This window comes from Opisthorchis viverrini, assembly GCF_000715545.1.
Source record: "Opisthorchis viverrini unplaced genomic scaffold opera_v5_108, whole genome shotgun sequence".
In the NCBI taxonomy this organism is placed as follows: domain Eukaryota; kingdom Metazoa; phylum Platyhelminthes; class Trematoda; order Opisthorchiida; family Opisthorchiidae; genus Opisthorchis; species Opisthorchis viverrini.
Window position 1 is genome coordinate 993,555 of NW_008751766.1, and position 26,523 is coordinate 1,020,077.

A 26,523-nucleotide genomic window follows, 5' to 3' on the forward strand; every position below is an offset into this window, starting at 1 on the left:
CATTTCTACGACCCCTATTCTATTTACGCTGTGAAGCTTGGTGACTTCCAGTGCCTCGGCCACCAGTCACCGTGGTGTGAATTTTAGTCCCTGTCCACATCCCGTGTCCAGTGCTCAGTGCATGTCCCGCCATTGCCGAGTCTTTGACTATCGCCTGATATTCATCTACGTTTCTCGGTGGTCTGTTAATGCGCAGCTTATGCTCTGCTGTACAGTGCACTAGCTGTCTGAACAATACGAAACCTTCGTTCAGTCGTTATATTTTATTTTGTATACACAGTCCCTATCCCTATTAGGCGGAAGGTGATCCTTCAACTGCACCGATACTGAGTGCAAAATATTTCCTTTCTGGAATGTCACTCTAACGTAAACCGCACTCACCACCTTTCTAATGGCCTCAGCTGTCAGCGAAATGCACTCATTTGCAAACAAATTTGGTTTAGCGATTGACTCACCTTGAAGCCAGCTGAATCTCTTGTTCCTGATGTTTCCAGGCAACTGAATGTTCTGCACGAGGCCGCCTCATTTTTCGTTTGGTACGGTATTCGCCATGTCGCAATAGATGTATATACGTAATGAAGGTTCTTCGACAGCCCACGACCGGTCATGCCCTTCCTGGGGCTCATCAGGTAGGTGCAGTTCCCGAGTTTCTGTCAACTTTATGTTCTACTTGGAACCAAATTGCGACAGTTGGCGAAATACACTCGTTTGCAAACAAATTTGCCTTTGCTTTCCCTGTTTTGTATGGAATGACTGCTATTCCGACCAACTCCTTGTTGTGTCTTGATGTTAGGCCGAATACCCATTTTGGTTGCCTCCTAATTAAACCGACTGCGTATGGGCTGTGTTGGAGTCACTTTTTACCTCAAGTATTTCTGCTCTTCGGTCGACTTTATCTGTGAACAGTGCCCTTAGTCTACTAAATATTGTTGAAACTATACTAGAATATACTACATTTGGGTGCGTCGAGGAGAAGCTTAATACCACACCACTATCCGCTGATTTCCGGTAAACAGTCGTTTTTAATTTCCCACTACTCTTGTGTGTCATGCAGTTAATGATGTTCAGTTTACCCGATATGAACTCTAGCTTCATGATAAACTTAATATGATGGTCCAAAGTGTTCAGATATTGAAGAAATATGCTGATCGTATCACGCTTTGTCTTAAGAAACGTGTCATCTAGGTAACGCCAGAAAACCTTCGGTGGACACTCAAATGCGTCTATAGGTTTCAGTTCAAGGTCTACCATATACATATTTACCAAAATCGGGGATATTAAGACCCTACCGCTAAACATTTTTTGGGAATACCTAACTGAATCAGAAACAGAGTGACCGAGATTTAAACAAACTTTTACGCCTTCAACTATCTCGCCTAGGAAAAGTTACGTTCGTCATACAGCATTGTGTCTGCCAGTAACAATTTTCTTGCTATTTCTAAGGCATCCCATCTATGGACAAGGGACGTCAAATATTTTCTTGCTATTTCTAAGGCATCCCATCTATGGACAAGGTGACGTCAAATTTAAGGTGATTTGCTGTAGGTATTTAGACAATGCAAATGGTTATAAGCGCCAACAATTTTCCGAAATGATTCTCTTGCTGACAACAACAATATTCTCATATTACCATAGTTGCTGCTATTTTAAAATTGCTCCCAATTTCAACCATGACATCGACCCGTGCACGAAAATCTGGTACTTACCATTGGATGTTTCACATTTGGTACAAACTTGAAATTTTAATGAGATTAGTGTAATTTTGTAGGCATTTGTTTGTGATGAAGTAGCAAAAATGAGTATTGGCAAATTACAGAAGACCACACGAGTTAAATGATGTTCGTGAATGCCCCGCTCACTTTGTTTGCTTTCTAAGAATGAATATAAACTCAAGCGAAACTGCCTTAATTACTTGGTTCATTTAAACTTGGAAGGGTAGAAAAAACTGCGGTTGCAGGGACATTCTGTAATTTCGAGCGATTTTTTGTTCACTTGTGCAAAAACTCTATACATTACCCAATTGCGTAGTTATTTTTATTTCCGCATTATTGTTTTCATGGTTAGTACTACTGTTTTCCCTATTTCAATAACTGAGATGGGTGTCACGCCAGTCATTTTATGTTGAAATGAACCCGTTGTGCAAGACTGTCATGGTTTGCGATTTGATCCAACGTATGTTTTGGGAATTTTTCTCATGAATGAACATTTTTAAGCTGCGCAAGTTTCAATCAAAGTTTTGGTTGGTTGGTAATTATCACAGCAAGCTCAATTAGTGTTTGATTTCGATATTTGGCAAATTTACATGTTTACCGATTGGCACGTTTGAGTGAAATTTCCCAGGACTGACCGTTTTCGGTTTGTCTACTCTGTCTTCTTTGCAGAAATAATTTGGATTTCTTGTGTAAGCTTTAAGTGTCTTTTTTGAACGCCGTTTCTTCACAGCCAGTGTATTTCATATACTCCACCTTGGTTTGGACTACATGTTTCGACGGAACGTCACATGATAATGAAATTCATTTGCTGTTAGTCAGTCTTTACTCGGGTAGGCGGTAGAGTTGGACAGCATTTTTATTTGATTTGGATTAAAAATAAATGTATTTAGTTATTTTCGTGCAATTTGAGTTCAAGCAGAACATAAACTCGGGGATCGCGCCTACCTGATGAACCTCATGAAGGGCTGTCGAAGAGACTTTATCAACCTTAGGAGTAGTTTCCCTTATAAAAGCCATTCTTTTATATTGACTTTGCGTTAGCGAAGCCAACTCCCCCGAGGAATAATCAGGGGTTTTCATTTTTTATGGAGCTATTTTCTCAAAAGCACAAAGTTTGAATACGTTCGACAAAATGAGGATGCGAGCAGACTAACAAAGTCACTTTTTAAAACTCCGAAGTTCAGAAATTTTGAGAGAGTAAAAAGCCTTCAGCCTAAACTGCACTCGACTTCAAGTAAAGCCCGGGTGGGTCGGGAAGATAAGGTACCCCAAGATTGTTGCAGAATATCCGAAACCTACTGCGACCCTCAAACTACTCTAAACGCCGATCAGAGGGCCTATGAAAGACACACATTGTTTTCCAAAATATAGCGCAAGGCCGTTGTACCTTCACACCAACTTGTTTTGTAATAAAGCTGTTGTGTTCCTTGTGTGAGTCTTTTTCCGGCATTAAGGCACTGGAGCAGGGACTGCAGTTAGATAATACGAGGCGCACAACCATTTTTAGGTGGTTGACTTGATGTGAGTATGCATGGCGTTCATCTTGTTACTCCATGGGTATGAGGACAAAGTTCATGGGCGTAAAAATAACTATTATCATGAATAGATACCACCATTTAGTCTGATTTCTGTTATTCACACCATTAAGTTAATCTGAGTTACAAAAGGAGAATGTTGATTACAATATTTTGTGGTACTATGGGACCCGAGAACGCTTTCACAAAAATGGATATTCGCCTATCGTTTTTCATCTCTTTTCTTATGCACTGCACCACAAATGTCACAAACATTAGAAACCTTACGGATTCGTTTCAGTGGTCTTCTGAAAATCTGACATTCATGTCGTGGGAATGCACATTACAGCGACAATAGGAAAGCGTTTGGCTTACGCAAATGAGTGATTCCGGGTTTCATGGTAGCTGAAATTAATTTCAAGTGGCTTTTCTGTTAGTATTGGTAAAAGTTCCCGGAACGCAGTGTGATCGTAATTTGGGACGTAATGTCAGCATTGACATCAAAATTTCGATCAGATAACAGAATGAGCAGTCCTCAAGCAGTGACACCCATTGTTGTAAGTCTTATTAAACCTATGGGTTGACAGATTATTTCAACTTAGTGGGTTTCATCAGTAATTCTTATCTGCTCTTAGCTGCTAAGCAAGGAGAAACCCGCTTTTCTAACAACGCAAGAAGTGCTTTTCCGAAAACAAATGTCGTGCGGCAACCACTTTTGGAAAATACAGTAGACATCCTGTGTTATCTGTTGTCACTAATTAAATTCACCCACGAGGCATTATTTTGTTGAGCGTTTGGGTGTTTATACTGAGAACTAATGGGTCCACAAAAAGACTTCCATAAATCAGTACATCTAACTAAAACAAACCGCGGACGAACAGCTGTACTAACTTGTATGTCATTCATCAGGCGCCAAAATATCACCCACGTTTACCGGTTATTCGTTTATACACTCAGCCTTTCTACATGACTGATCTCTTGTCATGAATAAATTAATCCCTCCCAAATTTCAACTATGATAATCAAAATTGTGACAGTGGATCACTGGCACACTCAAATAAATACTCTTTCCATACATCGTGTAGAAGACTGTTGTAACATTATGAGATCTCATTTTGATAGTTATCCTTTCATTTTGTAACCAAAATGCCCGGTTATACCGTGGATTCTGCACACCTCGCCGTTTGTTCAGCTGTGGGTCTCAGACAAACGTTGTCTTTGCTGTTTCAGTTACCGATTTTTTTCAAATAGCAACACTTTCGCACAGAAAAGTTTGTCGCTACTATGTTGCTGTAGCCATGATCACTTAAGAGTCCATGATTCAAAGAAAGCAAATGCATATCCAGCAACTTGCTTAAAATTGCTTAAATGGCCCAAAAAACGTCCGCATTAATAACAGAGAGGTCATGTTCAAGGAGAAAAATTAACCACATCGCTTGATGGGGAGTAATGTATGACCGTGCTAAAGTCATTATAAAAATAGCCACCTGATGTAGGATACCGTATTGTAAGTGCTGCCTTAAGAAGTACCGGAAGTGATGATGGTACTCAAGAATATTAGGGGCAGATCAAAATTCTCGTCGTTAGTTCACAAAAGCTGTCACTTCAACACTAACCTGCATATGTACAAACTCCGTTCAGCTCATTGTGAATATCCTACTTAAGAACTTCGAGGTATCTCTTAACTTCTGTGCAATCTCCAAGTACACTCATATTTTCTTTGCTGTAAACAATTCAAAAAATTCACTTTTTCTCTCAAAACACATCATTTTGAATTTTTCTTGATTTGAAAAGTACTGCAAAGTCTCCAAGTGTACTAATCCCTTTTGGACTGCACGGAGGGGCAGCTTACAGACATCTGACATCGCGCGTTAGGGTGCCCAGTGTGACTTGTTGGAACGCAAAATAGCATTGGACATCACACAAAGTTAAGACGGTCACACATTTCCCTAAGTTTGTTTACCTCTTTTATCTTTCCAATTAGTTCGGTTGGAGGGTGGAAATAGAAGCAATAGAATACCTTCGAGCTTTTCACTCCAGTTGCATGTATTGTCACACTCAAAATCTAAATGTGAACAGTGCCGTGTCCTTGAATCACACGGAACTGGCGTTTCTACTCTGCAGATTGCTGTGGTATGTGGGTGAAGTTTGTAGCTAACAGGTATTCGTCCCCAGGTATTTGTTCCACTTATCATGGCATCGGATAAGATAATAACTTGGAATTTCACAGATATGGGTATAATATGCGGATCCGTAACAATCAGACCGTATTTTCTTGGGCATCCGTTGTCACAACGACAAATATCATTATAATCCTACGCATACTAGTAGCTTTGCCATGAAAACCGAAATGTGTGGATTAGTTTTTCCTCATTTTTCGGAATGTCGGTGATGTCGTGGAACAAGTTAGGCTTTACGTTTAGTACCAATTTCTAGTGACCTAAAAGTGCAACTGCTTTTGCAACTCTACCCGAAAATATGCATTAAACCACTAAGTGAAGCAGTGCTTTCAGTTGAGTTTAAAGGATTTCCATCATAAGACAGACTCTGGAGACAAGAGATTCAGAATTGTTCCGCAAAAAGCAGTTAAAACTGAGAATCTGTCATTAAAATCCCCTTTTCTATGATATGTATAATGATTAGATTTTAGTGAAGAGAAGCATTCTGAAGAATTCGTCATGACTATGTATTGATATTGTATTGAATCTTCTCCCATTCACCGTAGAAAAACTGGATGAATGGAAGCAACTTTTTTGCTGAAAATTATTCAGCAGCACAACCAGATGCCATGAAACAGTTCGTTGAGCTCCTACTCACTCGTGATTAACGTGGAAATTGGTAGGTTACTTGAAATACTAGTTATATCAATGAATTCCCTCACAATACGCCGTTTCATAGTCACCTCATTTGTTTGTGAGAGGTTGTCCACCTATGAAACGAAATACTGTCTGTTTGTTTATTTGTCCTTTGCAACAAAAATTTTAATCAATATTTATCGGATATAAGATACCTGTTTGCGGATTTACGAAAGCGGGGCGGCGTTCCGATATCCTGGCCATGTTCAAAACTGTTGGAAGAAAAACAGAGTTATTTTGTTAACAGTCGAATCCAGTGGCCCCAAGTAAATTCACTCACTGCGATGACCTTGGGCTGGGTGATGATTTTTGCGTCAAACGCTCATTCCGCCCTGTATGACTTGTAGCTAATACAGGGTTTGGCTTGAACAGACTCTCAAATTCAACGCAACGTAACAAACAAAAGGGTTGAACTCGGAACAATTCTGAAGCAGTCATACGTTTGTTTTGTGTCCATGTTTACGCTCAAAACACTAATTGGCGTGAAACCTTTCACAAGTGGCCCGACCCAATATTGTAGGATGGTCGGAGCGCATCATTTTGTCCGTGTTGAGTTGCGTATTGCGGTCTATACATCTCAAAATACTTGTTATTCAAACTCAAAAACTTCTAGTGAGAGCATTTTGTTATGGATCAGAAATACACAGGTATCGGCTCTGCTTACCATCCCACTTTTAAGACATATTGCTCAGAATGTTTAACATCCTGTTTGAAATAGCTTAAGGGTTGGATTTGAGAGTGGAGATATTTCTGTAATTTTTTGGAGAATTAAGAAAGCTTTGTGAAACCGGTTTTTATTGTCACCAGGCATTCCAGTACTTTCCCTGAAATTGTGGAGAGACAAAACATGACGAAAGATTGATGTTATGACTCTGGTTATTGAATCAAACAGCCTGTTGAAGTCCTTTGGTTCCAGTGCCCTTCTAAATCTTTGGCACTTAACAGGAATTGTGAACCAAATAGTCTCTGACGTTGTTGATCCAATTTTTGGAATGTAATTTTTGGTAGCACTAGACTAAACTCAATGTCGGAACGCAAATTTAAAGTGGCCATAATAATCAGTAACGAACCAGCTCGCGCCTAACCATTTGACTCGTAGCCCATATGCTACTGAAGTAGTCTTCTGATTTAGGATTTCCGAGTGCCGTGTACTTAAGGGGCTCCGACGTGTCTTGGTCGCCCAGTAGAGTAAAAACGGCATAACCAGATGAAACAACCACCACACAAGCCACAATCCACACAATTCTTAAGCCACCAGAACCATAATCTGAAAAGTATATGACGGTTAGCAGTGGCCAATTTACTGAAGTCCTCCAAAATCAAGTGAACCAAACAAGTTTTACACAAATGAGATGCTTGCACGTCGCTGTCTCCGATGTAAACGAACAAGATCAATCTAAATGGAAAAACAAACAAGTTTCTCGAGAACCATCTGCTGGCCCAAGCATGGTAGCATAACAACGAGTGAGAGCGTATTTCTTTTTTACTCCATGGCGAGTTCTTGGCAGTGGATTCCTTCAGATTTCAAAGGTATGCTGTATTTTATGGACAGATAATTATACCGGGGCTTTCTGGATTCACACTATCGTACTATTTATATGAAAATGGATACCCGGGGAGCAAACCAGATGTCGGGCGGCTCTTTGTTAATATCGGAAATCTCTTCGCTGCTGTTATCTATTACTAAACACGAAATAGGCAGTTACAAGCCATCAGACACGGAAGTAAACATTTCATATGCACATAGTTTCTAAAAACTGAACATTCGCACGCGTTGTATTCAATTTTCACTATCAAACAAAAGTAAACGAACCGTAGAAAACAGCTCTATAATTTCTGTAATAAAACTTTACCTTTCATCAGATGTAGTGCTGGTGCTTGGAAACCAGACCACAGACTACAGGCATGCATCATCAGCATTATACACCATCACACTACTGTCATCTCGGAGCATAACTACAACCTGGTTATTCCTGATAAAAAACTGGAGTAGACTTCTTTGAGTGGATGTCGACCAGCAATGAGAGAATCTTAACTCGGTAAATCTCTGGTTTTTCTGTGATGACTCAGAATGAGTAAGTTGATAACTGACCAATGAGCTTTGGTTTGTGCGACTACATCTGCGATTCGCTCGGTAAAATGAATTCTTGGCTTCAACAACAAGGTCGTGGTTACTCTAAATGCATTTTGCGGCCAAAAGCGGCAATTTATCCATTTATGATTGATTGCGCTATAAAAAGAGTACTGTTGAGGTGGCGGAAATCTCTGTAACTCTACATATTGCAGCCTATATTTTCGGAACAACATGATTTGTCTTGTAAACCCCTCGTGGCGATGGGATAAACAACCAGTTATTTAGTAGGATTTGTGTTTTTGTCAAAAAGATGGATTGTTATACCAAACGCCATGGCCATCCGCTGCAGTTCTGTATTCGGTAATGCAAAAATAATGCAGGGGTCCTCATTCAGTGGCAAACAAACCTATGAATTGTGTGGTATCGTCGTGGCTATGAGGCATTTTCCTATACTGGGTCAGAATGCCTTCTTCAGGATCAATAAAAAACCCTGCATAGATCGCAGTCAGGTGTGAGGACGATGTTTAGGTATTTCTGTGGATCGTTCTTCAAGTCAAAAAATGGTACGATAGTGATTGGGTAGAAATACTTCGTCTTAAACCGCTGACCCACCCGGTTCAAATATTTTAGCAAATACTATCTCTTTTCGGCAGTCTTTTGGTCTTGCACCCCAGTTATCACGCTTCAAAGTCCATATTCTTTAGGCAAGTTAGACGAGTTTATCTTAACGGGAAGTTGGGACAACTGTGCATGGCAGTATAAATATAGGTTGGATTGTTTGCTAAGCAGCATTGATAAGTGCGCCTTCCGGGCCGCAACTATGTCTTTGGATCACTGGTGGAAGGAAGTTCTATAGCCACACAAGTCATAAGTAGACGTCGATTGTTTACTTTCATAGCCCTAATTCTGAACAGTATTTCTGCTTGTGAGTGAAATCTGATTCGGAATTCGAGGGCATCCACGAGAAAAAGGTGATTAGTGAGTCGAATGGACATGATGTTATCTATCCGTTACTGGTGAATTCCATCTCCTCAGCTTCTAGGTTAAACATCTTAGAAGTGTACATGCTGACAAAAGAAGCGAAAAAGTTTTGAATTGTTGAGACCGGGTGACTAGTACACTCTCACTAGTATACTCTCTTGTTCCTATTCATTTGTTCAGTCACTGTCAATCCATTTTTCCATCAACCTCCAGCTTAGCTCCAAGGCAAGAGAATGTATATTCAGCCGCTTGGATCTTCTTTGATCGGACCACCAAATTTGGCGGCTTTGTGGATACAGAAGCATTTCAGTCCCTCAAACACAAGTGTTAAGAAAAGTTCTAAAGTTCCACACCAATGTCAACATGTCTTTAAGGTTCTTTTCTGCTTCCTGTTCGACAATTTTGGCTGTTCATGACCAAACCTTTTGTGCAATGCTGTAGTGGCCTCCGCTCCCTGAAGCAGCTCTACGAAGTCTGACGTCCTAGTCTAGAACACATGATTATCCAGACGTCTAGCTTGACTACGCATGGAGGAATAATCGTCTGTCTCTCAATTTTGCCGCGTACTGAAAATTCACTCTCTGCAATACCGGATCCTCAGATTTTACTTTTTTTATTTTTTCCAGAAAATGGGCCGGTATTCGTAGTCAACAAATAACTGTTAGAGTAAGTGGAGTTTACGCTCAGTCTTTTACACCTTCTGTCTCGGGTGAACTTTCTGATCTCCTAATAAAAACACCAAGCAGTCTTCACACTCCTGTCACTCAGGACAGTACGAAGTTACGCCTAGGCAACCTCACTACAACTGTTTGCAGCATAAGAACCCGTTGTTTTTTGTCTGGCCACTCTTCTTTCCTTGTCCTCCGGGCAAGGCAAAGCGAAGATAAGAAGAATAAGGTTCCAGTCAGTGCAACCTACAGGAACGTTGTACCAATAAAGTCCGACTACCACGACCACCTGATAGATTTTAGCCAAGGCAATTCGCGTAAAGTTATTCATGATATAACGATGACCATGGCTCCACTTCAAAGATGCCGTTAATTGAGGAGAACCGACCAATATATTGCTGCTGGCCGATTCAGCACATCCAAATAATAAGATGAATCAACTGAGAATCAATAAGCCCTGGTTAAGAAGGCCTTTGGGGTATCATATATTCATCCTCCTAAGACAAATGTGGTTGTACGCAAATACGATTATTGAAAAACGTGTAAAATGTGTTATATTCTTGATCCCAAAATATTTTACTGTTTTGTGTGTTTCATTAATAAGCCTTAGACTCGGTAAAAAGCATTTCGCTGTGCACTGCGTTTCCATCGCCAGGCGCTTAGTAGACAAAATGTTGCTTGGTAGTGAATCAAAGAAGTTCAATATTTCTGTATTTCCTGGCCTGATATGTGAGACATTCTTCCCCACCTTAATCAGTCGCTCTGCTGAAAGGATCGCATTGTCTGACCATTATCACCTAATATTTTAGAGGTATTTTGACTTCCTACCTAGATTACGAGCTACTGTCACGGTTGCAGAGCAGCGCGTCCCTAATGTTCGTACTACTTGTTGCTTTCTGCAAATTTGAAATGCCGTCTTCCAGGTCATCATCATAATCCATATTTTGAGGACAGAACAATCATTCCGTTCCATATTTTGGTCGCAAGCATTTTGAGCTTATTTGGTCCACAACGTGTGTAGAAGACAGCAGGGTATTTATTGTTTTCCAGGTGTATAGTAGGTGAGGTGGTGTGCGAACTATTTGTCTGGAACTGTGCATATTGGTGTTACAAGCGCCGGCGTTCTTAGCACGCTGTTATTTTGTTTCAGAAGGATTGCTTCCATTGGCTGAAATAAAATAAAGTCAAGTAAAATGAACTTTGAAACTTACTGCACGTTTTGCCGTAGTCGACTAAGGTGAACGGTACGGAAAACACGACAGCATGGGTAAAATATCACCACTTAATGAGCTCCCTGAAAGCAATGGACTCACATTTCATTTGTCGGTTACTCAAATGCATTCAAAATCAGAAAGTAATATTTTTCGAAATAAAGGTAGCCCGATACCAGGGACCCAAAAGCAAAATTCTTGGAAATTCACTCTCAAAGATAATCTGCGTAATAATATAGGTGAAGGATAACCGAAATATCTCTACTGCATGCATGACCAATTAAAACCTTTTACAAGGACGGAACAAACGCTTTAACATGATATTGAAAGTGCGCCGCATTGTTGATATCAACTTCAGATACTCACTCGCAAGTCAGTAATAGTTACATAGGCCATGTTGCATTCTACTCTACTCGTTCTTAAGTAGAGGCAATTTTGCTGACGAAGTGATACAGAATCCTGGAAGACAAACAGATTACCCTTAACATCCGGGCAGCAAAGGATCCACAGGACGACTGGGTCACGCGTCGTAAACACTCAAATCAAGTAACAATTCCTGTTTCCTCCAGAGGGGGTAGACGACCTCAGCATTCGCTGGTAACCAGTGGTGGGCCCTTGCGTACAGTCAACGAATGCTGCTTGAACCGACACAACTTGAGGGAGTGCAAAGCAAGATCAGTCAAGAGAGCGTTTTCTGTGAATGTTTAGCTATTCCGGCTCGTACCAAAGCAGTTGAGCTGATGCAGCAAACGCAAATATTAAATGACAGTTTTATCCGCTACATGCAGCAAAAGATAGCTGCTAGCATCATCAATGTTGGTTTTCCCCATTTTGAGCAGGGCCTGTCTTCCACGTATTTCCACCCTGTCAATTGTCTCACACGCAACTGGACCTCACAGCTTCGGATTTGAATCGCTGCACTATCCAAGCAAACCAGTCAAATCTGGTCGTTGCGATTACTACGGTTTGAAAGCGTCATCATGCTAGTTGATGAGAATTGGTCTCCAACCTAGTTTACAACTTTATTAAAATGAAAAAAGCTGCAAGGTTTGGGGTGATGAAAAGTGGTTTGTGCGTTGTCGGTGGTTGAGACCTCTGACTCTCTACATGGGCCACATAAGTTGCAGGATCGGTCGAAAGATGGAGCTCTGAACTAAAAACATTACTTAAAATACGGAGAGTCGTGTCAAAAACTAATTTTGCTGGTGAACAGTGCATGGAGGCACGAAACATGGTACGCAGTTAGTGAGGCTATTTTGTGCTCGCAAAGCGGTCTTCAAATCTCGATGAAATCGTTGCACTAGACTATCTGCTTGAGGATGGTATGTGGTGGTGCGATTGGTGGAAGATCAACAGGGACAACTTTGGTGTTGAGTTTTGGTAGAACTGAAGGCGAGGGAATATCTGACAATGAATGAGTGTCACGTCAGTCTCACCAATTGTCGGTAATCTGGTTATAACCTGATTAGGTTTAATTATCAGGAAGTGACAAGCACTTACAATTAAATATTTAGGCAGTGGATGTGGGCGGTATATAGGGATAACTGCGCCGAAAACATTCATTACCATCGGTAGTTAAGGGAAACTATTTGGAAAACAGGTATCGGTTGAGGAAATAAATGCAGTCTTCGGCTGACAGCGCAACGCAGCAGCTCGTGTCATGTGTCAAATCCGGAAGCGCGCCTAACGCCGTCTGAAATGTAATCCTAACAAGGACTATCGGATAAGACGCGATACGAAGGTCATGAAAAAAACAGAACACTGGAGAAGCCGAGTTTGCAAAACGGAGAGCGCACTAGTCTCCCATAAATAGATAGATAGATAGATAGATAGATAGATAGATAGATAGATAGATAGATAGATAGATAGATAGATAGATAGATAGATAGATAGATAGATAGATAGATAGATAGATAGATAGATAGATAGATAGATAGATAGATAGATAGATAGATAGATAGATAGATAGATAGATAGATAGATAGATAGATAGATAGATAGATAGATAGATAGATAGATAGATAGATAGATAGATAGATAGATAGATAGATAGATAGATAGATAGATAGATAGATAGATAGATAGATAGATAGATAGATAGATAGATAGATAGATAGATAGATAGATAGATAGATAGATAGATAGATAGATAGATAGATAGATAGATAGATAGATAGATAGATAGATAGATAGATAGATAGATAGATAGATAGATAGATAGATAGATAGATAGATAGATAGATAGATAGATAGATAGATAGATAGATAGATAGATAGATAGATAGATAGATAGATAGATAGATAGATAGATAGATAGATAGATAGATAGATAGATAGATAGATAGATAGATAGATAGATAGATAGATAGATAGATAGATAGATAGATAGATAGATAGATAGATAGATAGATAGATAGATAGATAGATAGATAGATAGATAGATAGATAGATAGATAGATAGATAGATAGATAGATAGATAGATAGATAGATAGATAGATAGATAGATAGATAGATAGATAGATAGATAGATAGATAGATAGATAGATAGATAGATAGATAGATAGATAGATAGATAGATAGATAGATAGATAGATAGATAGATAGATAGATAGATAGATAGATAGATAGATAGATAGATAGATAGATAGATAGATAGATAGATAGATAGATAGATAGATAGATAGATAGATAGATAGATAGATAGATAGATAGATAGATAGATAGATAGATAGATAGATAGATAGATAGATAGATAGATAGATAGATAGATAGATAGATAGATAGATAGATAGATAGATAGATAGATAGATAGATAGATAGATAGATAGATAGATAGATAGATAGATAGATAGATAGATAGATAGATAGATAGGAAGTTTAGCGAACAGAGGAATAGTTGGGCAAAGTGAATGTTGAATCTCCTCCACCGTCACTGATTGTCGCCAGGGGGTCGTGCATTTTTAGTTCCTTACCTGACCCTGGGCCATGTGCAACTCTCTCTCTTCTTTCCCGGGGCTATGCATCAGAGCTAAGTGGAATGTAGCAGACATCTCCAAATGGTTCATCTCTAGAATTATAAAGGCGTGTTAGTTTTGTGAAAATGGAGAACCCTTTGTCCAGCTGCCTCCAAGTAAGCACCAGATCCCCTATGGGTTCTCACATGTTACAGCCAAGGGAAACAGCAGCAGACGAATACTCTTCTAGTTGTGTAGTTTTAGATGATAGATTAGATAGATAGATAGATAGATAGATAGATAGATAGATAGATAGATAGATAGATAGATAGATAGATAGATAGATAGATAGAAGATAGATAGATTAGATAGATAGATAGATAGATAGATAGCAATTGTGTTCGATTTTTTTGGTGATTTTTCTGATTTGCAGAGTATGTTAGGGAATGCCACATGTGCATCATTGTCAGGAGCTTTACATCTGGACAGTCTTTCATCCCCTATTCATCCTGTCTCGCTTCCGAATCTTGATGTATAGTTAAATTGGCAACGGTGGAAAGGACTTGAAAATCCAACGCGACATAGCATTACATATAGGGACAGGCACTCAACCAACTTAGTGCAGAAGTGTGGGACATATATTCGGAATTTAGGCTTCGGCACAATTTTTGGGCGATGACTAACCAAAAAATATTCGTATCCATTAACCACAAGAAATGACGGAGAAATATAAAAGGGTATCAGGAACTCGGGTACAGGTGATAGAGCCAATGGTGGTCGATGATAGCAAGAGTTGATCTGTTTGAATTTGAAGTGCATCGCTCTCATACAATGAGAGATGATTTTACAAAGCTTGGAAATACTTAGATTTATCACAAACCATGTGTCCAAAAGCATGCGGCAATCTTCTATGGTTAACCGGTCTGCAATTCGTGACATTCTGTACCGCTTCTGAGTAAACTCTCTTAAAAGTGACTGAAATTTAAACTTAATTTAGGAAATATCCCTGTGCCCCAAAACTAGTGTTTTGAAAACAAAATAAAAACGCTAAAGACGCGATACTTCATTCATAGGGTTCCTGAAAATTCTTCGACAGCCCACGACCGGTTTTGCCCTTCCAGGGGCTCATGAGGCACAGTCCCTCAGTTTCCGTCAACCTTATGTTCTAGGTGGGTTCCGGGTGAGTCTCTCAAAAAACCAAATTTGTTTGCAACTGAGTGTATTTCTCTAAAATAAAAATAGGTTTAGTAGTGATGGTTTCTGCAGTTAACTTGATATCACTATCACGAATAATGCTACAGTGATTGGGCGACTAGATGTAAATGATCAGCCGGGCATTACAAGGTGGATGTTCTGAGTATTGTAATGTAATTTCCTCCAAAATCTCAGATGTATGGTTGACTCAGATAAACCATAGTTTTAGGCTCTATCAGTTTCAAGATTAAAGAAGGTTTGAAGTCCACGTACTGATACAAGATCAGTGTGTAGATGGAGCGCCATGCGCTTCACCCACCCTGTCTTGATAACTTCTTACCATGAAGATCAGTATTCAAGTAGATTTTGCTGTACTTTTTTCGTGCATCGACTCTTCTTCCTGAACCATTTTCGTTTGACATCGCATCATATCGCGCCACAGTTATAAGGTACTTGCGAGGCTGACTGTATAATGTGAGCACACAATGTCTTCTGCATTCGGGTTATGCGGCTGGCAATGAAGAACATTTTAACTCACCTATGGACACTTTAATTTGCACAAAAACAAGAACGTCCTGCTAAGTGATGGAAAACGTATCATTACAAGAGCTGCGCGAACATAAACAAACACAAAACAGTAAAAACAACCATAGACAAAACACAAATTAGTAACAACACCTTCAGGCAAACATTTGTAGTTGCAAGATAACGTGAGCTGGTATTGACACCAGCGGAATGATAGTATTCACAGTAAAGCTTACAATGAGAGTGATCAGAACTACGGTGATACCGGTGCTGCGCATAGTGGTGATGATGAGAATGGCGACGATAATGATGATGGTGACAAATATGAATATTTCGAGCCGGCTGTACAAGTCAGTTTTGTTTTGCTTACGGGTTGACAGCAAACGATAGCAATGCATTGCATGCAGTAATTTTGATACCAAACCGCAATAGGCTGCTTGACGCAAGCATATCTATCTCATTGTACAGTTTCCATCAATGAAAGTGCCAGCTAACAACGTAACTGAGTTGACTGGTAAGGACCTTCATGCTTCGTTGCCAGGTCTTGGAATGACAGTCCGTGGGTTGTCTACATCTGATACCAAACTGGGCGAAGGAAGCATTTCAAGGCAAATGGCCTTCTGGCGTGCGATGCGTGAGCTTTAACTGGCGTGGCCTGTGTGGTGTGACTATTTGGTTTATCGAGGGGGAATGCTCCCACCAAACCCACTGTCTGACAAAGAGGGCCTTTGAACGTCTCAAAAACACAATGGGTAAGTCTCCAAGTCATAAAGTAGGACAGACGCATTGCGGCATTTTCCAATATACCCTTGACAGCCAAGCTGATATCACGTCAGTGCCACAAATGTCGGAGTTTAGAAAACGCCGGGCTGACCTTCCCAATTCAGGAAGCGGTTCTGTCCTCCGCTAGCCCACCGTGATGTATGCAGCTGTCCACGTAGACCTATCTGCCAAATCCACCACTTCACCTTCAAGAATGGGGTTTGGGTTTGATCCCAAACAGTTTTGCAGCAGCACTTAACAGATCCCAGGTGTGAAGCTATTGCCGAACTGTGCAGTTGAATTATTTACGTTATTTAAAATATTTAGCCATTCTAAATCCAAGAAGTGCGATATCATCTGGGTACTCGGTATCCACGAACGGTCGCCTCAGGATTGTTTCGGTTACTGATGTTTTAGAGGTAGGCAAAAAGGAAGCAAAGATGCACATCGCTTATCAGTTTAAAGAGAGGAAGCAGTTCAAGATATCACTGAATAGGGTAAACTCAGAAAAGAATTAGCTACAGCCACGTACAGCTTCACATGAGGAGGGCATATAGAGGCTTTAAACGAGACAGGAAGTAAGATGTGACACCTCTCATCAACAGAAGCATGTCAGTTTCTGACAGTCATTTGAGTCAAAAGCTGACCTGAGATTGAGAAAAACAAGTATTGTTGGTCGTCGAAAGGAGAAACGACGTTCCAGCACTCACCGAAGGTGAAGATATGATCTATGTAAACCCGGCCATGGAGAAACCCAGCGTGATCCTCACGAATCTGACCTTACCAACGATGGATCAGTTTGTGTAGGATGATACCACAGGGCACCTCGGGGGCTATGGTCACTCGGCTATTACCACGGTGATTTTTGGATGATATTCTCGCACCGTTTCCAACATGTGAATTTCCGTCAAGGCTCTCCATTCGGTTGATGACCTCTACTCATTCTGTATAGTTAGGGTAAGTGTCGTCAGGTTGGCCATGACGGACTCGCAACGTTCTTTCAAGTGTGCAGAATGTAAATAATTTGAACGGAATGTTTTGTTGCGCTGGAGCAATTGAAGAGCTCACTGAACTTTGATTGTCGATAGCGGCCTGACATAGAGGTTCTGCTTAGATTGATTTAGTCCGTCCAGAGGGTAAGCTGATGGCAGTCAGCTAAATCATTTCTTAAGATGCCCAGATTATTGTTCAAGGTGACCTTTGTGCAACTGAACTAATGACTTAGCTTTTCGAAGAGAGAGTCAAAACCTCTCACCGTTTTCGGACCAGTTGAACGGATTAAATGAGACAGGATACAATTGTCACCTGTTTCAAGAGCTTTCTCCGTTTGCCAGAACTCTCCTTCAATACAAGAAATATTTATCATTTAGATTTTGACGTATCTGCGTGCTTCCATCACGGTCATCTGTTGTCAGTACAGCTTTCCTGGCTTCAATCAGGGCTGGTGATCATGACGGAACCTATTATTCACTGAGGTGTGCAAGCGTAGACATTTTCTCTCGTAATCACCGGAATCACCCTTAGCGCTTCACAGGCTTATCTTCCAATTCCTTTTGGTATTATTCAGCTTTTTAAGGAATGATCTCTATGGCTATGCATCAACCGGCATGTTCCTGAGGGTATAGAAACGCGTGCTCCCACAACGTTTTCACCGAAGTCCAGTGATGTACTCCAAAATAAATGACAATCTTGTGTCAAAGCTATCTACTTTTATCTGACTTCTACATGGTCCAGATGAATCCACAGCTGGCTTACCAATGATTTCATCCAAGTCATACAACATAAGCGCTTGTGCTGAAAAATGTTTAAAGTTGATTTTCAGCACATAGCTGAAGAAGACACTCCCAATTATCTGTGCGATTTGTCACCCAAATCGGCCGCTAAGACTTCATCAGGACTTGACTTAGTCGATCAACCTTAGCATTCATATAGACCTGCCAGAATCACGAGTTTGTCCTTCCCGTTGAGGAGAGCAACCGCCAAATACCACAAGTTGTCTTCCTCATCCTAAAAGCTATAGTCTGTCTGAGTAAATGCTGACAAAACAGACAAACACCGTTTATCAATTTGAGGTGCATTGATGTTGACTGGACAAATCTGCCTAACGGCTCAGAGCAAACTGTTTACTAAGACGCATTCGGCCCTACTGCTTAGCACAACACCGATACCGTACGATCACCAGAAAAACAGAGTGAAGTTCTAGTGATCGGGGTTTATCGCTAGTGAGGGAACTGGAGTCTTGAGTGCGTGGCTCCGAAAACACAACAAAGATCGATAAAAACAAGAGCTGACAAAGCGCTGCCTATTACCCATGTTTGCACAGAGTACTCACGTTGAAAGCCACAGCTTGAAGTAGATTCCGTGAATTTGATAACGGTTTATTGTGATATATTTCGCTGGACGGGATCTTTGGCACGAAGCTACGATTAGGTGATTGACGGCTAAATGGGCGAAAATTTCTTGAATAAGTAACCTATGGGAAGGAATAAGTGAATAAAGGTGTGGAACGGCGAATGATACTCCCCGGTTGTCGAGGCCGAAGAAGGGGCTTCTGTTGAGATACTCCACCTTTGAATCAAAAGTCTGGCCCAAAAGCCTGTGGGAGAATCTAGATTTTTGTTCCATGACGGTGGTTACTGAGGTCTTCTTGGTGGACCCTTCCTGACTCACTTAGCTGCAGGCGTCTAGTTTGGCCCGAGGGTGCAGTGATTATTGTATGATTGTTTAACTCTCAATGAAACTGAATACGACAGCACCCGAATTTAGTTTAAAAATCATTTCGACCATACTGAATAATGTGCCGGCAGCCATGGCCAACCTTTCGACTTTCAGAGTGCGCGGTTTTTAGGGTAGACCTTGTTGAACCTCTCCCCCTTCGGTGGAAGGCAACATCGCAGCTTCCATAAATATAGACAGGTTGGTTGCCTAAGAGAAACGCATTCCTGCCCTTGCGCTCGTATCATGGAGTTTAGTATGATTTTACTTCCAGGCGGAAAACCTCAAGTATGTTTTAAGAGTTCTCGTCGAGTAAGCGTTCATTCGTTTGACCAAGAGTTTCCATTCTCAGTACTACAGCGGTGGGATGAAGGAACTCAGCCGGCGCCGCAGGCGGAGGCTGGCAGCAAGGTGGTCTGATGGGCTGTCTATGCTTACCGACGTTTGCTACCAAATTATTTTTCACTCACTGTGAACGTTACTTCTACGTAATCACTGTATTACATCGTACACCGCTATCTTGTATTCCTAGAATATGTTGAAGATAGTGTTGCCAGAATTTTTTTCTGGGATATCCCGCTGTTGAGGCTGTTAGCCATGGTAACTATGTTCTTTACGACAGGCCGGATTTCCACCTGGTAATGTCACTAATTATGAGGTGGAAAAACCGATACTTACCGCAGTCGGGAACTGTATATTGCACTATATCAATGAAAATAGGTAGAAAGATTACCCTGGCCCTCTAGCCAGGAAATATCGGACGAATATACTTAGTGTAGAAAACAATATAGTTCGTCATCACCTAACAAGATTCAATCCATCACGAGGCCAATTAGGTATGTTTCTCATAACCTTAGTTAATTTATGGAAGGTTTCTGGATATTGAAGTCTGAAACTCAATAATCCAAACATCTTTTTTAACTATTCCACACTAAACTGCGTAATTCCTGGTTGAAAATACGCACCATCCTCCCATGGATCTTCGCAAATCGAAACTGCAATTTTAAGTGTGACTATGATAATTGACCAGCGGTCTAACTGAATGTTTTGTCGGGTTACTCAATTATGGGCACCAGCTCACAGGGGACGAGAGCATATATTTCCCTTTAGATCTGTTCAGCTACCCATCGGACGATTCAGGCAGGCAGAAAAGTGTGTCCCCAGAGTATCGCACGAATCCCGAGAAAAAAGCCAAAAACACCATAAACCTTTACAAAAAGTGGACGGCGATTAACTCTGTAGAAGAAGCTGGCACCAGAGCTTCAAGAATTTACGCACTATATTGAATATAAAAAATATTCCCGTGGACACCGCCATTAGTATCCCCAGACATTGTTGCTCAAGCAAATGTTGCCACGAAGAAACTGAAGCAATCGAGCGCGCACCATCATATTACCGTTTAAGGAAAGGATATCAGTTTTCAACATTACAGACTAATGACTCAAGTTCCACCGTGAAACTGAAGAATTAACTGTACTATGTGGATCAAAGTAACAGTAAAAATGGGGCAATTTACAGGACTCAAATGAATGTATGCTTCAGACTCAACTCGCCCCAGGAAACAGAATAGTTTTCAAGTTAATTTTGTCAGCAGTCACAATCCAAGAATTATCAAATTGATTTGTGTGACTACAGAATATCGGAGTGGCCGCGCAAGTGACCACAGAACAAAAATTGGACGTTGCGGTACTTGACAAGTGTAGTGTTTTCACAGCGAAGACCCCATTAGAAACAAGTGCAAGAGCTAGAAATGTGTACAGAATAGCTCAGTTTGAAATCACGTATGCCAGGAAGTTAACCGGTAAATGGCTGTGAATCCACATTTTATACCAAAATGCGCTTCATATGACACTTAAATATCGTTTTTACTATAGACACAGATAACTCGTGAAAAATTCGTCTTTATATGTCATATTACATGCCAGTATCAGCAAAGCTGCTTTCATTTTTATCAACGCAGCATACAAAGTATAGTTCGCAATACTTTATGACACTATAATTTACGGGTAATTTCATCGCCATTCTAATTCTCATGGTCAGTTACATTCTAAATCATTTTAAAAAAATCCACACGGTTTCACTTTACTTGTATCCGGTGTCCACTGGATTGAAAGACAACGCCTTTGAGATATTTCTACATTATCTGCTTTATCTGTAAACAGCAGATTTAAGCATCCGACCTTCATGGTCGGATAACCTTTTTTAAGTAAAATTAAGAGTAAATAACAAATGCTGTTGATTCTTGTGTAGATTTTATCACCTCCCCAACTTGTGCATCCTCAGAGATGTATAGCGCAATGCACCAAGCTGGAACGGTGAAAAAAATGCTCAAATTCTAACGATCCAGCCTGGGCAGTGCCTTGGATTTGCAAATGCTAGAACCCCATTCCAGATTTTCGGAAAATACTTGGAAAAAACCCCTTACAGAAACAATGATCCATTGTCACTTAAGATGAACTATCTTCTTTCAGCAATACTTATTGAGCATGCATATATATTTGACGGTAAAAGGTGCATCAAGGACCGTTAGAAATTTACGAAAATCTAGATTTCGGAACGAAATATGCTCCTTTGTTTTTCCAACAAGCAACATAGTCTAATGGATTACTCCCTTGTCGTCGTCCCTACCTTGTAAGAGGAACATAAAACATGCTAATTGGAGCGGAGCAACGCATAAATTGATGTGATTTACCGAACCAAACTCAGAGTCACTGTCTCAACTTAACTATGAATAGTGGTCTTCAGAGGTCTGATACATCCAAGATCGCACAACTAAAGCTTTACCAACAAACTCTTGACTCAGTACTTCCTGGGCTAGTGAACCACTGGACATCGCTTGCCCCAGTGAATATGTCATGTGGGCTTCGCCAAATGTGCTGGGACGTAAGACGAAGAGCTCCCCAACAGACGAAATTATTGGCTAGCCAAAATGGACAGTGGGAGGCCTACTGGCTCACTGTCATTCCTATTTGAAGCTCTAGGTAGTCAGAAATGCAGTAGACTTGATTTTCACAGTATTTTGCACTCACTTTTTTTTCCATCGTAACTTAGGACTGCAGTAGCGTACACAATAAAGAACAGATCACAATTCTTTAGGCTTCAAGATAGTCTATTATAAACAATCTTTTACTGATTCACGTCAAAGCAGTTTGTTTTTATTTAAACCAGCCAGAGTTAGTTCAGCTGCAAAAAATATAAAGTGCATCTGGAGGATGGTTTATTTGATGAGATAATGAGTTGACTGATTAGCTAAGCATTCAGCGGTGGGTCCGACGAGAAAAGTAGTCACCAAACCATCAGTCCTGCAGCTAAGTGACAAACATAAATAAAAAAACATGAACAGTCAACTGATGATTAATCATGCAATGTTTGCAAGGATGGCCATTGAAGAAAAACGTACTTTTCGTTAGGTGGTAACTTAGTTCTACAAAGGGAAATTTGGTTTGACACGCCAAACAACTGGATTAAGATTGAGAACAACGAATGAAAGAAGATACATACCATTCATGATGCATGAGTCGGAACAAAATAAGCTATGTCTGGAATGCTGAAATAGATTTCTTTTCCAAGTCATCATATACGATTCCGGCAATAACCAGCGCTTCGGCTAACTCTTGACGTATGGAGATTACTCAACGTACTTAAGCGTTGGTGGCAATATTCCCTTAAAAGCGACGATCAGCTAAACGTCTATTTCAGTGTCAAATCAACAGCCACACGAAACTTAGAGGATGTATTTGGTGTACGAAATAACTATGATGTCGGACCATCGCAAATACAGTTCGGGACAAAACAGTGTCTGGAAGGACACCGTTAACTAAGCGAGGAGCAGTAGTCGCAGGCTACCCGTTACAGAATTACCGCCAGCAAGGCATCAGACATACAAGGTGAATAGAATAAAAACATATTTCGGGTGGGGGGGGGCGAGAAATTCCAAACTGGACCTTGATCCGGGGTTAGAAACAGTTTCGAACAAACACGAACAAGAGGTAGGCGAAAGCTTGTGTGATGAGGGAGCTTGGATAACTCCTGAACACCATTGTTGAAGACTTGACAACTCACAGAACCCAAATCTTTGATTCATCTCGTGTCTTATAGGTCTTGTTTCAAGGTGGAAGTTTCAGAGCATACAATGGAGAAGCAGCACATACAGTGCAAAAGAAGTGTTTTAATTTTTCATCTTATAGACAGGTGTCACGACAGAGATAACTACCGGAGTTGGTAATAGGCCAGCCGTCAAACTGGTGAAAGATGTTTTAATAAGTGGTATAAAGTCCTCACTAAAAAATATACGGTGATAGCGTACGAAAAGGGAGGCCTGTCGAAAAAAGGGATTCCATTAATTTCCTTGGCTGATATTGTACAGCATGGACCATGCGAGTTCCACGACTGTAGTGGCAGTTGTGGGGCTGTTCACTGGGAAAATTTCGGCCATTTGGTTGTAAGCATCGACCACGACCTAAAAGTGTTGACCACACACTGGACCTGCGTAATTCATGTGAAGACGAAACCAGGGTTCGTTCGGCTGTGACCACGACTGTAGATAGGTTTTCATGAGTGACTTCTAGGCCTCACACCACGCAAACAAGATTTTGAGACCTGTTCCATCAAAGGCCAGTAGACTTAACTCGGAGCCAGGGACTTCATCCTGTTTGTTCCCAAACGACGTTTATAAAACTGATCCAGGACTGCTGACTGTAACTTCTCTGGGATGACAACGCGTTTTGAAAACAAAAGCGTCCTTCGGCTAGTGAGAGTGTGTCACTCCGATTGAAATAAGTTCTCTGTTCGTCTTTCGGGCAGGTACGCAGCCACTGATTGCGGTAGTACATAATGATCTGTTGCAACTCAGCGTCTGGGTCGGTAGCCTGGTGGATCATGTCGGGCGTCACTGCGAGAATGTGAACAGTTTCGGATGCTACGTGGTTAACCTCTGGTTAGCCTCTGGTTCCACGGCAATTGTGGCGACAGTGCGCTGGCTTATCCGAGGCTGGTGGTAGACTGGTATTGATCTTGAAGTCATATTCCAGTGGTCCATCGCGGTTGGCACTACATGCCATGGTTCCTTTCTTTGAGACAAACACAGCGGGGAGTGGCTTCTGATCGTTCAGTAGGGTAAACTGACAGCTTTAGAGCATCAGCTGAGCATTTTTAGCGGTAAACGTGATTGCCAAAACTTTTTTATCTGGCTTTAGTTGCGCTCGGCTGATATCAGGGAGCTGGCCGCATGTGCAATTGCTTTTTGGCTACTGTCGGGAAGTGCATGTGGAATCATTGCGCCGATTCTATAGTTTGAAACATTCGGCCACCACAACGATTCACAGCGACGGACCGTAGTAAGTGAGTAGCGATTCAGAACTCAACATGGATTTGACAGAGTCGAAAACGAGTTGGTATTATTTCGGGCTGTGTCCACTTGTGCTCTTTGAAAATAAACTGGTTTAATTGGCCTCAGAAGCGATTTCTGGCAGGCAGAAACGAACTGTAGTGACTGATGAGACTGAGAAAATACTTGAGGAACGTCATGTCCGTGGGTACTGGCATACGGCGTCGATGTTTTCCGGGTCTGGTTGGAGGCCGTGTTGGTCAATGATGAAACCAACGTAATTTATCGACCGCATAAAGAAGGTGCATTTCTCTCAGCGCTTTCTGAAGCCGGATTCTAGAATACGACCAAGCACTTAATCAAGACGCTGCCATAATTAGTGGAACCAATGACAATGAGATCGTCCAAAAAGACAGTAACACGTGGGGCATTCTTCAGCATCGTATCCATTACCTGTTGTGCACCATCCAAGCTCGTCGGTTAATATAAATGCAAGGCTTTGTAGGAAGTCCTCAGATGAACGCTTCGCAAACTGAGTTGATTCGAGGTCACCTACGGATGCTCCATGTGTGCGGTTACAAGAATTAACTGGCTTCTCCAGCGGATTCAGCCGTTTGACTCGATCTAGCCCCATGAGATTAAGTTTGGGGCATAACGTCAGGTAGCACGTGGCTCGTGCCGTCGAGCCTTTGAAGTTATTGGAACAGTCATCCTCGCCAGTCAATATCAGTTCACCTCCAGAATCACTACTGGCCCAATGTTCGGTCTATTCCGCGTGTGGCTTACCAATTCGTCCCCACGTTTGTTCAAAAAGCAGTGTGATGTCGGAGCCCTTATCAAATTGCAAACGAACCGTCACGGACTTCCTTCGGCAAGCAAAATCAACTTTGAATGTCGCCTTCAATGGGTTGAACCGCAATTTTTGGGCTGCACGGTGGTGTGGCTGTCTGCAGTCTCTGAGACTAGCATAAATCTTCTTTGTGGCCACGACGACTATTATCACGCCTAAAGTGGCAATAACGTGCAACGTATTACCCATCACAATGTCAGCAACTTGTAGGAACCTTGCTTTGTTTTTGATCGGGCTTGTTGTCAGATTTCTTTGCGGCGCTGGAGTCGATTGGGTGTAGACACCCGCATGACTGAACAGGTGACTGGCCGATCATGGCCGCGTCGTGTTTCAGGTTGATGAGGCGATGACATTCGGTAGTGAGGCTTTCCAAAGTCATTTCTACATCCTGTCCAATTCCGTTAAGCAGCTGGGTTCTGATGTCAGCATTTTGGTCGATTGGAGACCGGATACAAAAATGAGGCACTTAAACTAATTCTCCATCATTCGGCTGAGCTTGAAGCGTTCACTTTCCAGAATGACAACACCGGCAAACGTCATGAAATTATCATAATCTTTCTCGATCAAATTTAGGCATTAGTAACGGATATTTAATAGTGATGTTTAGTCTCCGAATATTTGGGAAAGTGTTCTGAACATTTCATCAAAGCTGAGGTCGTTGGGCAGCTTGGGAGTATTGAAATTCGTGAGCCGTTGACCCTTCGGTGTGCCGAGTTTTCGCTTCAATAATCTGACTTTCCAACCATCATCAAACTGGAAAAAAGTCACTCTTCAACATTTCTACCGCCCGCTTGAACCAGGAGTCAAAAGTGTGACCAGAAATAGGGTCGATTGTGAACTCATTGATTGAGGCCGCAGTTGAGGAAGCAGAAGACTCACTAGCAATGGCTGCTGCTGTCTGGATATGCAGTCGCTTAGTCAGTGCTTGCCCGGGTTGTACAGGTGCATGATCGGCAGCTCCTTAAACCGACCAAACCCCGTCGATTAACGACATTTATATGCATCGTGATGTGCGGTTCCACAGTTTTTGTATAAATTTGAGCAGTTTTACCGATGGTATGTCATTAGATCAGAAATATGGTAGTACTTGGAGGACAAAAATGTATTATTCTCTTGAATGGTCTTTTCAAACATGAAAGTTTCTCCCGTATTCAAGAAGAATTTCAAGATGCAAATATATC

The 26,523-nt window shown here is 41.2% G+C and overlaps 2 protein-coding genes across 2 annotated transcripts in view; one reads left to right on the forward strand and one right to left on the reverse strand.

The window, feature by feature from the left end:
- T265_05698 (hypothetical protein) overlaps positions 1 to 26,523 on the reverse strand; it is a gene marked incomplete at both ends in the record, with an annotated part of 103,740 nt that overhangs the window by 25,425 nt on the left and 51,792 nt on the right. Inside the window, 2 exons of the mRNA XM_009170767.1 lie at positions 18,784 to 18,924; positions 19,845 to 19,868. Coding sequence (XP_009169031.1) covers positions 18,784 to 18,924; positions 19,845 to 19,868 — 165 coding nt within the window. The remainder of the gene's footprint in view (positions 1 to 18,783; positions 18,925 to 19,844; positions 19,869 to 26,523) is intronic.
- T265_05697 (hypothetical protein) overlaps positions 1 to 26,523 on the forward strand; it is a gene marked incomplete at both ends in the record, with an annotated part of 104,834 nt that overhangs the window by 22,495 nt on the left and 55,816 nt on the right. Inside the window, one exon of the mRNA XM_009170766.1 lies at positions 9,763 to 9,802. Coding sequence (XP_009169030.1) covers positions 9,763 to 9,802 — 40 coding nt within the window. The remainder of the gene's footprint in view (positions 1 to 9,762; positions 9,803 to 26,523) is intronic.